At 34.8% G+C, this 14,268-nt stretch overlaps 1 protein-coding gene across 2 annotated transcripts; it reads right to left on the reverse strand.

Moving 5' to 3' along the window:
• Nucleotides 1-237: 237 nt before the first annotated feature.
• On the reverse strand, nucleotides 238-12,637 carry LOC114738200 (alpha-taxilin). Of its 2 annotated transcripts, XM_028926224.1 has the most exons (13): nucleotides 12,492-12,637; nucleotides 10,864-11,079; nucleotides 10,638-10,790; nucleotides 8,613-8,701; nucleotides 7,915-8,023; nucleotides 7,547-7,614; nucleotides 5,181-5,258; nucleotides 4,094-4,158; nucleotides 2,846-2,912; nucleotides 2,563-2,745; nucleotides 2,145-2,201; nucleotides 1,924-2,019; nucleotides 238-614 (listed from the first exon to the last, which is right to left on the reverse strand). In XM_028926224.1, the coding sequence occupies exons 2-13, from the start codon at nucleotides 11,072-11,074 to the stop codon at nucleotides 480-482; spliced, it is 1,311 nt and encodes a 436-aa protein (XP_028782057.1). In that variant the 5' UTR covers nucleotides 11,075-11,079; nucleotides 12,492-12,637; the 3' UTR covers nucleotides 238-479. The 2 variants fall into 2 exon arrangements, with proteins under 2 accessions (XP_028782057.1, XP_028782058.1); XM_028926225.1 differs by lacking the exon at nucleotides 12,492-12,637 and having other exon boundaries at nucleotides 10,864-11,095.
• Between the last annotated feature and the right edge of the window lie 1,631 nt (nucleotides 12,638-14,268).

Raw genomic sequence — 14,268 nt, forward strand, 5'->3', positions numbered from 1 at the left:
CTATTTTGCACACAAAGCGACTTCTTAAACCCAAGTACAGGTTCATTAATACAAGCCTTGCCTCTTCCTGCCTCTACTCTCTTGTTATTGGGAGATGAGAAGTTTGTAACCATAATTCTGACATATCATATGCAAAAATAATAAATTAAAAATAAAATAATTTTGAACCGCTCATTCAGAACTGGGTCTTACCAATACTCGATCCTGATGAAGAAAAGTATTTATAAAATCAGATCCTTACAAATAATCAAATCGTAAAGATATTCCAAGAGAATCACAAGAAAAACTAGAAAATAAAATCAGATCTTCTAATAGGATGGGTCAACAGAAGAGAAGTTAAACAAGAAAGCACAACCTGAGAATAATTGCAATATATCAGTAATAATGGAAAGATTAGAATTTCGCAAATACATGATAATAATTTTTGAGACATGGCTTCAAGGAGATAGTTCATTGACATGTTCTTAATAAGCTCTTGTTCATGTTGGAACTGAGTTATCACTCTTGCTCCCTGATAAATTTTGCTTCCTTTCTGCCTGAAGGGATCTGCATAACGATTCCAACTTTTCTTTCTGATTTTTTGTTTTCTCCAGCTGTTTCTTCAAGCGCTCACGCTGCTCAAGGGAAAAAATATCACCATTTTGACAATAAATAATCACAATGCTCAAATCGCATGGCAGATTAAAAATATAAGAACGAAAAAGCAAAACATTTCCAAAGAAATGTTAATCTTCTCTTACAGATGTGAGTCTCAAATTAGGGGGGGAAAAGTGCATGGGGAATCCAGAATGGATATTAGTCATACTTTTAATTTTCCTGAATTTTCAATAAAAAATGATGGCTGTTTTTAAAAAGCTACAACTTCTACAAATCATGCCAAATGATATATGAGAAAAGAAATTATCAACAAAACTTGGATTTTAACTTCTCATATCCATGTATTTCTTTCTTCTAAAACAATTCAAGCTAATAGGGAATTCAGAAACTTGACATTATGCTCTTGAACCAGAGATTTGCTATTTAAAACTAGCTAAAAGATAATTAATCATGCCAGGAACTCAATTCTAAAGGGCCAAAAAGATTAAGGGACTTCTCCGCATAATAGCATTATTTTCCCAGGTATCACGGATGCCTAAGGATAAGGCATGGTGCTTAAATCATATTCTTGATCGGACAATGCAGAATTGTTAAATAAATTGTATAAATAATATTCTAAAAAGCTGGCAAAGTTGAAAATTCAGGGAAGTGGCCCATGCGGGATATCCATGCTAGTGGATTGTAAAATGAGAACATCTCATGTCTCCATGCATCTTATATAGCTTCAGTGCTGCTTAGTGGTATTACTGAATGGTCCTCGATAGTGACTTCATCAACCACAAGAAAGATATGGCATGCTATCTGCCAGATATGGAGCCGAGAATATTAGGAACTAGGCTACTATGGATAGACACCTGTGTAGATCGTCCAAACAAAAACCTCGAATAACTATCACTAAGAAGGAGAATCTGCAATAATCTAAAAATATGACAAAGGTGTGTGGTCTCTTTTACTGGAGAAGGGATATGGTAGTTGGCCACTTGGAATGGAAATGCAAGCAGCAGCTTTAAGGCTCTAAGGCGTAAGCTAAGTACCCAGGTAGGAATGTTGGATAACCAGATAACACCCAATGGATACCAAAAAAACTAACCTAAAAAGGCGCCCATAAGTCGTAATATGTGAGAATATCTGTAAATTCAAGGTTACAGGAATTTACACATGATGCAAGTAAGTTCATAAAGCGTAAAAAATCACGTTGCGCAATTAGGTAGACTGAACTCTGTATGCATACATGGAAGAACGGGATGCTAATGCTGTCCTCGCAGACTGAATGGTAAATTGCCCAGAATATAAGACCAACATGCAAATGGGGTAAACATCGTATACCTCATCAACTAACTCTATGAGAGTAACATCAGACTTCTCAGTTTTACTCCTCAAAAATTGATTCTCCTTTTTGAGTTCCTTGATTGATTTTGTCATCTGAATGTTTCCAGAAAAAACGAAAAAAGCAGATAACTTTAGAATAAAATTCCTGCAAACTACATAGGGACCAGCAAACATGACTTGTGAACACATACAATTTTTTCAAAGAAAATGTCGTGTACCTTCTCAATCTCTTGTTTAAATGTTTCAAAAACCTCATTGCTCTTTAACAATGCTTCCTGAAAAATCAATGCATAATAAGGAACAAGTCACGTTCAGGCATAAACTACACACACACATGTATCAAGTAATTCAAGAGGGGGTCAAACAATTGAATAATGAAAAAAAGGGCCGATAGTAATGTCTCAAACTAAAGCCTCCATCAATGTATGGCTCACTTAACAACCTTTTCTTTTCTGGGGATAAAAGAAAATATAATTATTTTCAACACTCAAATCAATTTTTCCCCCTCCGCCTTGAAAACCAACGGGTTTCAAATTACACCATTAAAGCAAAGCGAAGTTTTCTACAACCAGTGAGAAGACTGCTGTGGCTTTAATTCAGATTGCACAATGATATATGAAACAGAATCGTATTAACCTGGAATTGTTGGAATTTTTCTCCATCAGCAGTGAGCTGCAAGCGCAAATTTTTCTCAGTTGCCAGTAGCTGAGACACTTGTTCTGCATATACTTTCATCTGAGACTGTTCCTGAATCAATTTTTCCTCATATTGCTTAATTTTCAAATCAGCAATCTGAAGCTCCAAAGCCTTCTGCTTCAACTGTGGATTTGAATACACAATCATGGAAGTAAATATCAGCTGCAAAATTTTTAAATAGAATTATACCAAAAAAGTCAGCCACACATGTAATAAATTCCACCTTCTGGTCATATTGTTGCTCGGATAGTGTATATTGATCAGCAAGCTGCTTCAACTTGTTTCTTAACCTAAATAAGGAATATATATATATATTTAATGCTAACAATAATACTGCTATCGGACCATAAAATAAATCAATATTCTTGACCTTTTTGTTCCATTATAGATACTCAAACATGAAGTGTAACAAAAATTATAGGATGATTAATTAAGAACACATGAACAGAGAGAAACAAATTAAAGATGAGCACAAATCAAAATTGTCAACACTATGAAATGCTGTCTGCTACATTCTTTTATATTGAATTTTCATATAGTTCAAGAAAAAAAATTAGAATAGAAATTGGAAGGGAAATCTTTCATACAATTTTATTTTACAGTAAAAAATATTTTATTTGATGTTGATGAAGTTCATATAAGTGTAAAAATTATTTAGTAACAAACGAAATTATACCAAGAAGAAGTCAGTTTAAATATAGTTATTAATATTTTGATTAACCAACTTGTCAGTTAAAGTTTTTCAGTTGGAGCAGGCTAACAACCTGAGACGGTATAAATAAGGGCTAATCAGCGAGTTGGGGCACCTGACCATTTCCCACTCCTATGTCACGAACAGAAAAACATATGAAACGATTACCAGAACAGAAGGAAAAAGGAAAAAGAAAAAGAGCTCTCAGGAGAGGGAAATGAAGAGGGGAGAGAGAAGAGAGATAGAAGGAGATGAACAACAGAGCAGAAAGGATTTAGAAAAAACTCAATATACCACATGGACTATGGACCAAGAAAAAAAAAAAAAAGAGAGGATGAAGCATGAAATGAAGTCTACAGACCGAGTTCTTGCAGAATAGACCTGGAAATAAGCATCATATTATAAAATTCTTATGATCAGTGCTCAAAACCGTTCTCATGAATCATGATAACATAAGAGAGTAGCATGGTCCAAATGGAAAATGCAAGACCACCTACAGAGGTAGACCACCAATATCTGACAAAAAATCTACCCCCAACACCCATCCCCCACAGAGGAAAAAATCTTCCAATCCCAGTCCCCGTCCAAGGTAACCCACATTCAGATTTATGAGCATGTAAAATTAGCATCCCTATCTAGGAATGCAGTAGTTAAAACACATTCCATTCTATCTCAAATTATAGCAAGATAAAGCAAAAAGAAAGTAGCGGTACTGATGGAAAAAGATGTGCAATCCCAAGTTCCCTAACCAATGACCAATCATAACATCCAAGGTCTTACATTTCATTCTCCTTCAGCTGAGAAAGGCACTCATCCTTTTGTTCTTCAAGCTTAATTCCCACATCCTGTAGAAAAGAGCAAGCGAGACTAAAATAAGAAAGCAAAACATAGGGAGAGAACAAAACTCAATTCTCACAATGAATACTGGATGTTCAGAGAAAACATCGTAGGTGATTGATTTATGTGATTAGGATATTAATTGATAGCAGTACAAAGGTAATTGCTTCTCCCTAATTGATTATACACAGGTATGGAATAAAAGACAAAATATGTTTAAGCTCTACAACCTTCTCTTCCACTCTATTATTTCTATTCATTACTTTTTCTATCTGCATCTTCAGCCACCCATCAATGCAGAGGCAAAAGCTATTTTTCTGCTAAGGAATAAAATTAACTAAATATAACCTGCTCTGACAGAAAAAATAAAACGTAGAAAAGCAATTTCTGTTGCAATTTTTGCCTTCGGTGTCCTTTGTGTCCCCCTCATGGATAAGCCTTGGGCCTTCTTAGTTAGAACGGATGGCATTCTTTGTTACTAGTAAAAAGGAAAAACAGGATTTATTGTTGAAATGAGAGAACAATGTCAGAAAAATACAAAAGACAAAGGATAGGAGATCCTCCCCAAATAAAGTTGAGACCCTCAGGTCCGTTTGGTATGAGAAATGGAGGTGAGGAAAAATTTTAATGAACTCAATTTAAAAAATTAAATAAGTGAAGTTAAAAGCTTTTAATTAATTTTTCTTACGCTGTTATCTTACATATTCTCTTCATCAAAATTTTATAACCTCACTTCTCTAATTTTTTAAATTGAGCTAATAAAAATTTTCCTTTCCCTCCAGTTTCCTCGTATCAAGTTCAAACATAGGGTCAAAGAGCGCATGAAAATAAACCTATCCCAAAGATGATGTGATAGAAAAAACTTCTAATTAAAACAAATTGCATTGTCTACCAAAAAAGGAAAACAAAGAAAGAAATTCCATTAAATTTGACATACCATAATGGAAGATAAAAAGCTCAGTATACCACATGCAAGTTACTTAAGACTATATCTCAGACTCTGAAGAAAAATAAGCGACCAGGATCAAACCTTTATTGCATCTTGGAACTTGGCTGATAAGTCTAACCTCAAGTTTTGTCCCTCAGTTGACACACGTTTGCATTCTTCCTGAAAATTAACAAAACAGTCTAAGTCTTTCCATTAAGAAAGCCATGATGTAAAGCCTGAAGTCGGTTGAACCAGAATCTCATAAAACTTCACGGTAATCTTCAAAGAGAACAGGCAAAAGTACTAAAGTAGAGACAATATCAGATTGAAATGTAATTGGAAACCCAAATCCATTCCATATGATGATTTTTAGTTGTTACCATCATATTTGACAAACAAAAGCATTAATAATAACATTTTGGTTGGTTCCCATCAGATGTGCACAGATGGGGAAAAAAATAAAAAATAAAAAATAAAAGGGAGGATGCCAGATTAATATAATATCGTCCCTATTATCCGTTGATCATTTCTTCTTGCCTCAAAATGAAATTGGCCACTATGGTTTTTCTTTTTTTCTTTTTTCTTTTTTTTTTTTAAAAATATCCGGCCAACTCAGACTTGGTATTGTTTTGGCCCAAAAAGCAAAGTTCAAAAAATCAGACTGGACCGGCCAGTTGTCCGATCTGGTTTACCTCCTAAACTGGAGAAAGACCAACCTAGTGTAACCTGACCTAAATTGGGGTGACCCGGTAAAAACCGAAGTAACCAAGTGGTTTGGCGGGTCACATTGGGTCACTATATTTTTACCCAGAAGAGAAGGAAGGGAGGAAGGACAAAGGGAACAGGAGGACAGAGTTCGGAGGTTTGATCTGAAGGGAGAAACCATGGAAGCTGCTAGAAGTTGAAGAAGCAAGACCATGGTGCTGAAGAATGAAGAAGGAATGGTCACCCGCACAAGGCACAATAAAGAAGAATGAAGAGTGAAGACGAAGACGCTATGGGAAGTTCAAGAATGAAAGGCAAGGGAAGAAGAAAAGCATGTCAGTATTAGACTATTAGCCCCTGCCCTCTAGCTAGCGTGTTAAACACTGAAGCAAAAACGGAAGAGAAAGAACAAAAAAAAAAAGTGGGTCACATGTAGGGATTTAAAAATGGAAATGAAAAGAAGAAATAATTTATGTGCATAAACAATATAATTTGTATATTTTAAATAAAATTAGATTTTTTTTCATATTTAAATATGAATATTTTATACGTTTTAATTAAATTTTATTATTTGAATCATTCCCAATCTGACCTATTAACCCCTGAGCCACTGCTTCGACCGATTCATTATCCAGTCTGGTTTTTTGAACCTTGCCAAAGAGTCAAGCATTATGTCACCCAGGTTGGGCTAGGCCACAAGCCGTGATTTGTAGCCTAAAGGGTTTGAGCTGGACATAAGGTAGGGTCAAACCCAGCTGACAAACAACCCTAAAGGTAGCAGAGACAGATGATACACAGCTCCATGAAAGAGGAACTAGTTTTAAGCAACATAGTCTGCCACCCATCTAACTTAAAAGACAATTGATCTCAAAACCAAGTGTTTCAAGAATCACTATGGTCATAAAAATGAACACAAAACCAACCATTGAATGCACGAGAATCCTGAAGTCAGCCCGTGATTCTAAGCATGACTCTATTATATGCTCATAACAAAACCTAGATGGACTAAAAGGACAATTGTAAACTCGTGCATGAAGTATGTCATGATCAACCTAGTATACATTTAGACAAATTGATGTTGCACTGAAAAGAATTTAGTGAGGAGAATAAAGAAATGAATCATAAAGCTATATGGATATTTGGAAATAATCAAAGACAGCTAAACTTATCAAGAAAAGCTTATAGTTCTTCACTTTGGAGCAAGGTGAGAAGGCCACATAAGTTGCATTCCTTCTGTAATAACTAGCAGAGAAGCTAAGAGAGAATGCAGATGAGGACACAAGTAATACGAATTTCATTTAGTTCACTAACAAATAATGTTGCCACAGAGATATTTGTTTCCACCAATATGGGTGGGTGATAAGGAAATCTTTTAAACAGTGTTTGCCATGTAAAAATCAACTTAACATGTTTGCTCACATAAAATATGAAGATATGATTACAAATCTATGACAGGAAAGGAAATGTGGCTGAGGAGGACATTGAGGAGGGGCAGAGAGGTAATAGATGCCACAGATAGAAGACACAAGATGCAGTATGGATGATGTACGAGTGCCATAATAGCTGCAAACAGAATTAAGTTGTACACAGGAATACGTATGGTGATTTATTTAGAGGGTTCAAGTTTCCAGCAAGCGCTGCATGTTTAATCAACGGATCATAAGTACATAATATAATATATGAAAGGCAACTACTTTTTCAGTGAACTGCATCTGGAAAACTATACAATCAGTTTAAAAGGTCTTGGTGCTATAGAGACATACCATGAGCATCTTATTTTGACGCTGTAGCTCCCTGCACAGTGACTCAAGCTTATCTCGCACAGCAAGGGCTGCAAATTAAAAGGGAAAAAGTTCATGGACAAAATAAAGCTTATCTCACACAGTGGGCGACAATTTTTTTTTTTCAATAGTCACAATTAACTACGGGGAGCATTCTCCACAGAATCTTATCTAGTCTCAAAGTATCTATACAGGTCTAAAGGCCCATTCGCCAGCAGATGTGGCTCTTATCTTTTACTTCAACTTATCTTCTGTCTATGAAACCTGGACCAATTCACATCCTCTCGTCTTACCCCTTTTCAAGATGAAAAGATAATTATGAAAAGCTGAAAATGTTCGTGCTGACATACCTGCATCTCTTTCTGCCAATACTTGTTGATACTTGAGCGTAAACTCTAACAATTCCTTTTCTGACTTAAACATACGCTTTGTACTCTTCCGTTTTGTTTCAGCAGGTTCCTGAAAATTTAAGTTCTTTTGAGATTGTTGTCATTCAATATTGGAAGGTAAAAGGATAGATCAATTCCAGTTTTGCATTCATTGCTGGACAGACACAAAAGATCAACTACCTACTAGGGTTTCACTGTTAAAGCTCCTTTCCTCTACGAATTGTAAAGGAAAAGTTACTTGGCGCTTGCTGTCACTATTCTTTTGTTATGCAATACTAGATTCTTGCAAGTTAAAAGATCCCACTTAGTTTAGATTTTTCACTAAATTTTTTGTGAAGCATAGATTCTCAATATACATGGACTACCACTCCTGGATGTGTTAACAAGACAAAAAAAAATTAATTACAATTTAATGCCAACCCGCTATCTGCACAGTTATCATGGGTTGTAGCAAGAAAGAATGGCAATCATGAAACAATAATAAAGAATCACGAAGTTAATAAAAAATGTCTGCATAATAATATTACCAACCAAGTCATTGATGTGGAAGTTGGATTCAATAACTAAGAAGATGTAGAGGAAAAAGAAGATATATGCCAGCCATTGATGTGTCAATATGTGAATGAATGACTGGGAATCAACAGAGTTGGTTCACTAACAGGTTTTTTGGTTTTTGAAGAATCAGCAGTCTCCGAAGAATGTGAATTTTTTTGAGGTATAACTTTTGCTTCCGAACAATCACCAGTGGCTGCAACAGCAATGAGCGGTAAGGGCAACAAAGCCATGTAAGATTCAGAAAATAAAACTGTCAGATAGAGGAATAAATACCCTACACTAAAACATGGAGATCTGTTAGCATGTATTAGAACGGGTTTGTAGAAATTGGCAAACCTAACTGATTCATTTCATTAGAGCACAAAAAACAAACATGCCATCTGCTCAAGCATAGAAGGAAATCAATAGATTATTTCAGTTTACAAAATCATACCAAAGATTTAGAAGATATATGGCATGGTACAAGGTCTACAGTGCAAAGGAATAAGAGAAGTTAGTCAATGAATTGTTATTACAATTATCCAACAGATAATTTAAGATCTTGTTCAATTCATTTTGCTTTTAATACAGAAGATTTTTAACCCTGACAAAGGGATAGCAAAGTTCAATGGTCAAGCCTCAATAAATAGGATTGTTCAAAAAAAAAAAAAGCAAAATCAAAAGGCAATATATCCCAATTTCACTCATGGTTCTTCCCAACAAATATGAAAATCTAATTTTGCTAATATGTATACTTTATGACCTGGAGTGCTGGGAAGAGATGTTACCACATGACGATGCAATTGATGGAAATGTTATGCATATGAATTGCGAGAACCATGAGTGCAAATTAGGTTTGTTATTAGACCGATGATACAATATGACAGTGAATGTCAGGCATTAAAGGGGAAAAAAGAGCAAAAATTTTGGGAAGTAGATTAAGGATACTGAAATGGATGTGCAATAAATTGTATATGGAGAGAAGTTGACATGGGATCTAAGAACAATAAATTGGTAAGAAATCATTTATGGTGGTTTTAATATGTGTAAAGAAGAATTCTAGGGGGCCCATAAGGAGTTAAGCAAATGGTCTTTAGCCCTAGGAAGAGATGTAAATGAAAACAAAGAGGGCATTCTAAGAAGTTATCAAATGGGGATCTCTTCATGAATAATATATCCAAAGAATTAGCTATTGATCGAGCACATAGCTTTGTGCAATCCATATAGTTGACTTCAAATTGTGGAATAAGGTTTGTTGTTGTTGTTGTTGTATGATCTAGAGGGCCAAAGACAAATCCTTGAAACATGATGAGATCCCATTGATCATTGAAATGGGGGAAAGGATGGTACAGTTATCTGAAGAACTACTTGTATCACTCCACAAAAACCTTTCAATGGTCCAAGGATTGCTTTAAATAGACACTAGGGAGACACTTAATCCAATGGCTACCATGACTAACAACTTTGGCTAACTATATTATTATATTGGAACAAAGGGACATAAAGAAAAGAAGATGCCAATCATAAATGCATCATCTAAAACAAGAAACTACTGAAAAATTACACCTATGCTCCCCCAATCCCCCTCTCCTACTTATGAGAAAAAAATTCCATGGATAAGGATAGAGAAGGAAATTGTGATAGTTGAATGCGTGAAAATTTGAGGCCAACAATGCATCACAAATTCAATCTGCTAGAGAAAAGCATTGGTTTCAGGATCTTTTGAGTGGGTCTGCAAAAAGCTGATCCGTTTTTTGCCAAAAAATTGTAAGATCATACTTTTTTGTCAGTAAATAATCACTAAAAATCCATCAATGTGGCAGCCCACTTCCCCAGCAGCATACTAATACATAAATGTCTACCAGGAGAAAATGAATAAAAGAAGAGAACAGAAGACCAACCAAAAGAGAGAGGAAAAAAAAAAGAGAGAGGGAGATTTATACATCATCACCACGGATTGGACTTCAAAACATCAGTAGATGAATCCTTGGCACCATATGAAGAATGGTTTAACATAAAAATCATAAAGAAATTTCTCAATTCAAGATCAAGATCTTAATCATATATCTTCCATAACGGGTAAACCCAATTAGCATGTAGTTACAACACCTATGTAAAGAGTGAAATGCATCAAGGCAAACAATATTTACTTCTTTCAGAGCTTTGACGTTCTCCCTGATGATCTTTCACCTCACTGCAACTGGATAGTGGAACCTCAGAATCAGAATCACCCACAGAAGGGGGAACCTGTATACTTTCTGTCTGCTGCATCAAGCTACTACAGGGAACCTCCACTGAACAATCTGATGCACCAAAAGTATGAAGTTTAAATATGGGAATAAAAGGAGTTCTGAGTTGCTCACCAGTCTTCCTTACCATGATTGTTTTGATATTCTTTTACTGCCAACTCGTTTGATGAGTCATTAGAATGGCCAACATCTGATGAATCACTATCCTTATAATTATTCAGCAGCTTCTCTTGCTCAGGTTTTGGAGTTGGAGGAGCAAGAGGCTCTGTAGTGCTATCAACAAACCCATCTGGCAAGGAATCCACTTCGGGAAGCTGATTTGCATCCTGATTCTGCATTTCACCTACATGTCAAACATCCTTTCTTCAAATTACTTAAATACAGCAGAAGTAACTTCTAAAATTTTAATTTCTTTCCAAGATGTTAAGGAAACACGCAAACTAAAGGCATGACCACTTCTGAAATTCTAGCTACGTCGCTGTGTTGCTTTTATATTTTATTACAATAAGCAAAGATGAATACTTATCAAAACACCTATGATGTTTTCTAATTTAATCTGGGATTCAAAAATGTGTTGCTTAACAACTAAGCATATCGTAACCTTCATCAAATAGCAACAAAATTCTTCAACCAAAGTCTAAGAAGCAACCTACAAAGTGCTGTGATATTCCTTAGTTCTAAGCGTGAGATATAGATTAAACAAGATGCCAACCTGTGTGGAAATGAAGTATAACACTTAAAAAAGAAGGGAAGTTTGGAAATTTAGAACCTTGGCTGAGAATCCCTACCAGCCAAGCAAGTAACCAGATATCAAGAAAACATCCACCAACACCCCCCCCCCCAACAACAAAAAAAAAAAAAAAAAAAAAAGAGGAAGAAAAAACAACAGAAACACTCAAGGAAGGACTTAAGTCCATTAAGAATGGCAACCTGATTTTGGTACCCTTCCACCTGATAATCAGCCAAAAGTGATCTTAGACTGCTGTACAAGGATTGGCTAAGATCATGAATGAACATGTAATAATAGCCTAACAGGCATGATACGCAAGTACATTTGACTTCCTATAATTCGTTTTGGGTGAAAGTAACACTTCACTTCTGCCCAGGCGTAATAATAGATGAACACTTAAAAACACATTGTAGGTTATGGGAGAAAGTGTTGTCACATTTTACCTGAGTACAGAGTGTTATCATCATTCCAGCAGGATTGATGGAATGAAACCCAGAAAATGTAAACAACGAAAAAAGGAATTGTTTCCAAATTAATATTCAGTTAAGTGTTCGACTGTAGATGACTAATGATGAAAGAAATTATCTTTTGAATCCCTTTGCCGTTCTGTTCATGGAGCTTTCGAAGGAGCTTCTTTTTTCACCGACATGAATAGGTATTTGGTGGCACCTTGATATAACAAAATTCAGGTGCCATCTCTCCTCCACCCCCCCTTTCTGTTCTTTCTCCATCCAAATTCAGTTCAATGTAAAGTAAGCTTAGCAGTAAAAACTATTCACCTAAAAAAATATGAAATGAATATCGCTCACCGCTCAGAAATCAAAGGAAAAATCAGTATTGCTCGTTAACGGTTAACCCACAAAATAAATAGCTAAAATCCAAAACCATACACCGAGACAGCTGATATGCAACAATCAATGGCATCATCAAGCGATCTGGGCTTTTCAGAACCAGAAAACAGAGATGAATCCAAAATATATATTTAGAGAGAGAGAGACAAAGAAGAAATAATTAGAGATATCTACCACGGATATACAAATTGCTCTAGCTGCTCCCGCGGAGGTTGTGGCGCTGGAACTTGAGTTGGTAAATGCACTAGCAGTCGCAGGTGGTGTCTTCAGCTCTGACTCAAAGGTTTCAAAGGAACATTCTTCCCCTCCAAATATACCTGGTCCGGTACTACCCTTGCCACCGTTACTCTTTTTCTGCTGTGCTATCTTTGTTAGGAATCTCTTTTTTTTTTCTTGGTTAAAAAAAAAAAAGGAGGAGACTAGTGTTCGGTGTTCCATTGGGTAAAAATGCATTTTTATTTTAAAATTAAAAATAGATAAAATTGTTGAAAAGTCCTTATTTTAAAATATAGTTCTTCTTAAAAAGACTTGAATAGAACTCTTTTTTAATAGGGAAATAACGTGTAACATATCTTCATTACAAATAGTTTTCATTTGTATGTGAAAATAAATTGCACACACCTGGATAAAAGTTGCAAAATGAATTGATCAAGTACTTTTAAATAATAAATAATAAGGGGAATTTGTTTAGCAATTTTTCTCAAGTTTTCATATTTATGATATCAAAAATATTGTTATTCGTAAGAAATGAGGCTTGAGAAGGAGAAATTAAACAATAACTCATCCTAGGCTCCAAGATCCGTTGACAAGTTTGAGGATTACTTGAGGATTTAAAAAAGAAGGCTCCACCTGCACCTAAAAAAGAAGGCTCCACTTCGAATGGGCCCCAGATTCCAAGCCCATAATTGATAAGCACTTGCCGATCATGATCCATCAACTATGGATCTGTTTAGATCAGTAATTAGAAAAGTAGTTCTTGAAAAAGTAAAATTGGATAAAAGCTAAATTGGATAAGTTGAATTGTGTTTGGACTGGAATTAAAAAAACTAGTTTGCAAAATTAATATTGATAAAAAATTGTTTGGATTATGATTGAGTAAAAGTAAGTTTGGTTGTAAAATTACCAAAATAAGTATGGGTTTTAATAAATAATGAAACATGTTTAAAAAAAATAATTTCACATAATACAATGAAATTAAAATAATTTAATATGAAAATGTCAAATTTAATGAGTGAATTAAAATTTAAAACTTTAGAGAAGTCATAAAAAATAATTTAAATATAAAGTAAAACATGAAAAAATAAAAGTATATTTCTAGGAGTATATTTAAAAACAAAAGTATATTTCTAACTTATTTATTACTTTCAACTAATTTTAACTGATTTTTTGTTATCTACAAATTAGTTATTTGAGGCTTATAATAAGAACCAAAAGAGGTAATAAGTTTATTAATTTTTTCTCTCCCCATGTTTCAAAAGCTATAAGTCATAAGCTGTTAATTTTAGCTTATAGCTTGTTGTAGCTTTTTATACAAAAGTCAGATTGGCCAATCGCTCAACCAAACAGCATCACAATTTGCAATTGTACTTTTCAGGCTTATAAGCCACTTATGATGCTTAGAACGCCTAACCAGACAGACACTATATCTATTTATCAACAAAGCCCATTATAGTTGGTAGATGGCCAGTCCTTTAAATATGATGTCTTGGGCTTGAATCAGGCCGTGAGCAAGGAAGAGGCTTTGTTGAAAGAGGCAAAACCCACTTTGATAATCTCTACATCTTAAAAGGATTAGTCTTTAGCTATTGACTGAGAAATACTACTTGATTTTTGAGGAAAACATTATATCCACTTTTTTTTAATTATAAACTCCACTTTTAAATAAGATCAAAAGTATGTGCGATTTTTATATGATTAAGTGCTTATTTTTCACCAAAAAAAAATCTACTTA

Source organism: Neltuma alba, unplaced genomic scaffold (genome assembly GCF_004799145.2).
Source record: "Neltuma alba isolate B1F8T4 unplaced genomic scaffold, ASM479914v2 tig00013556_pilon, whole genome shotgun sequence".
NCBI lineage: Eukaryota > Viridiplantae > Streptophyta > Magnoliopsida > Fabales > Fabaceae > Neltuma > Neltuma alba.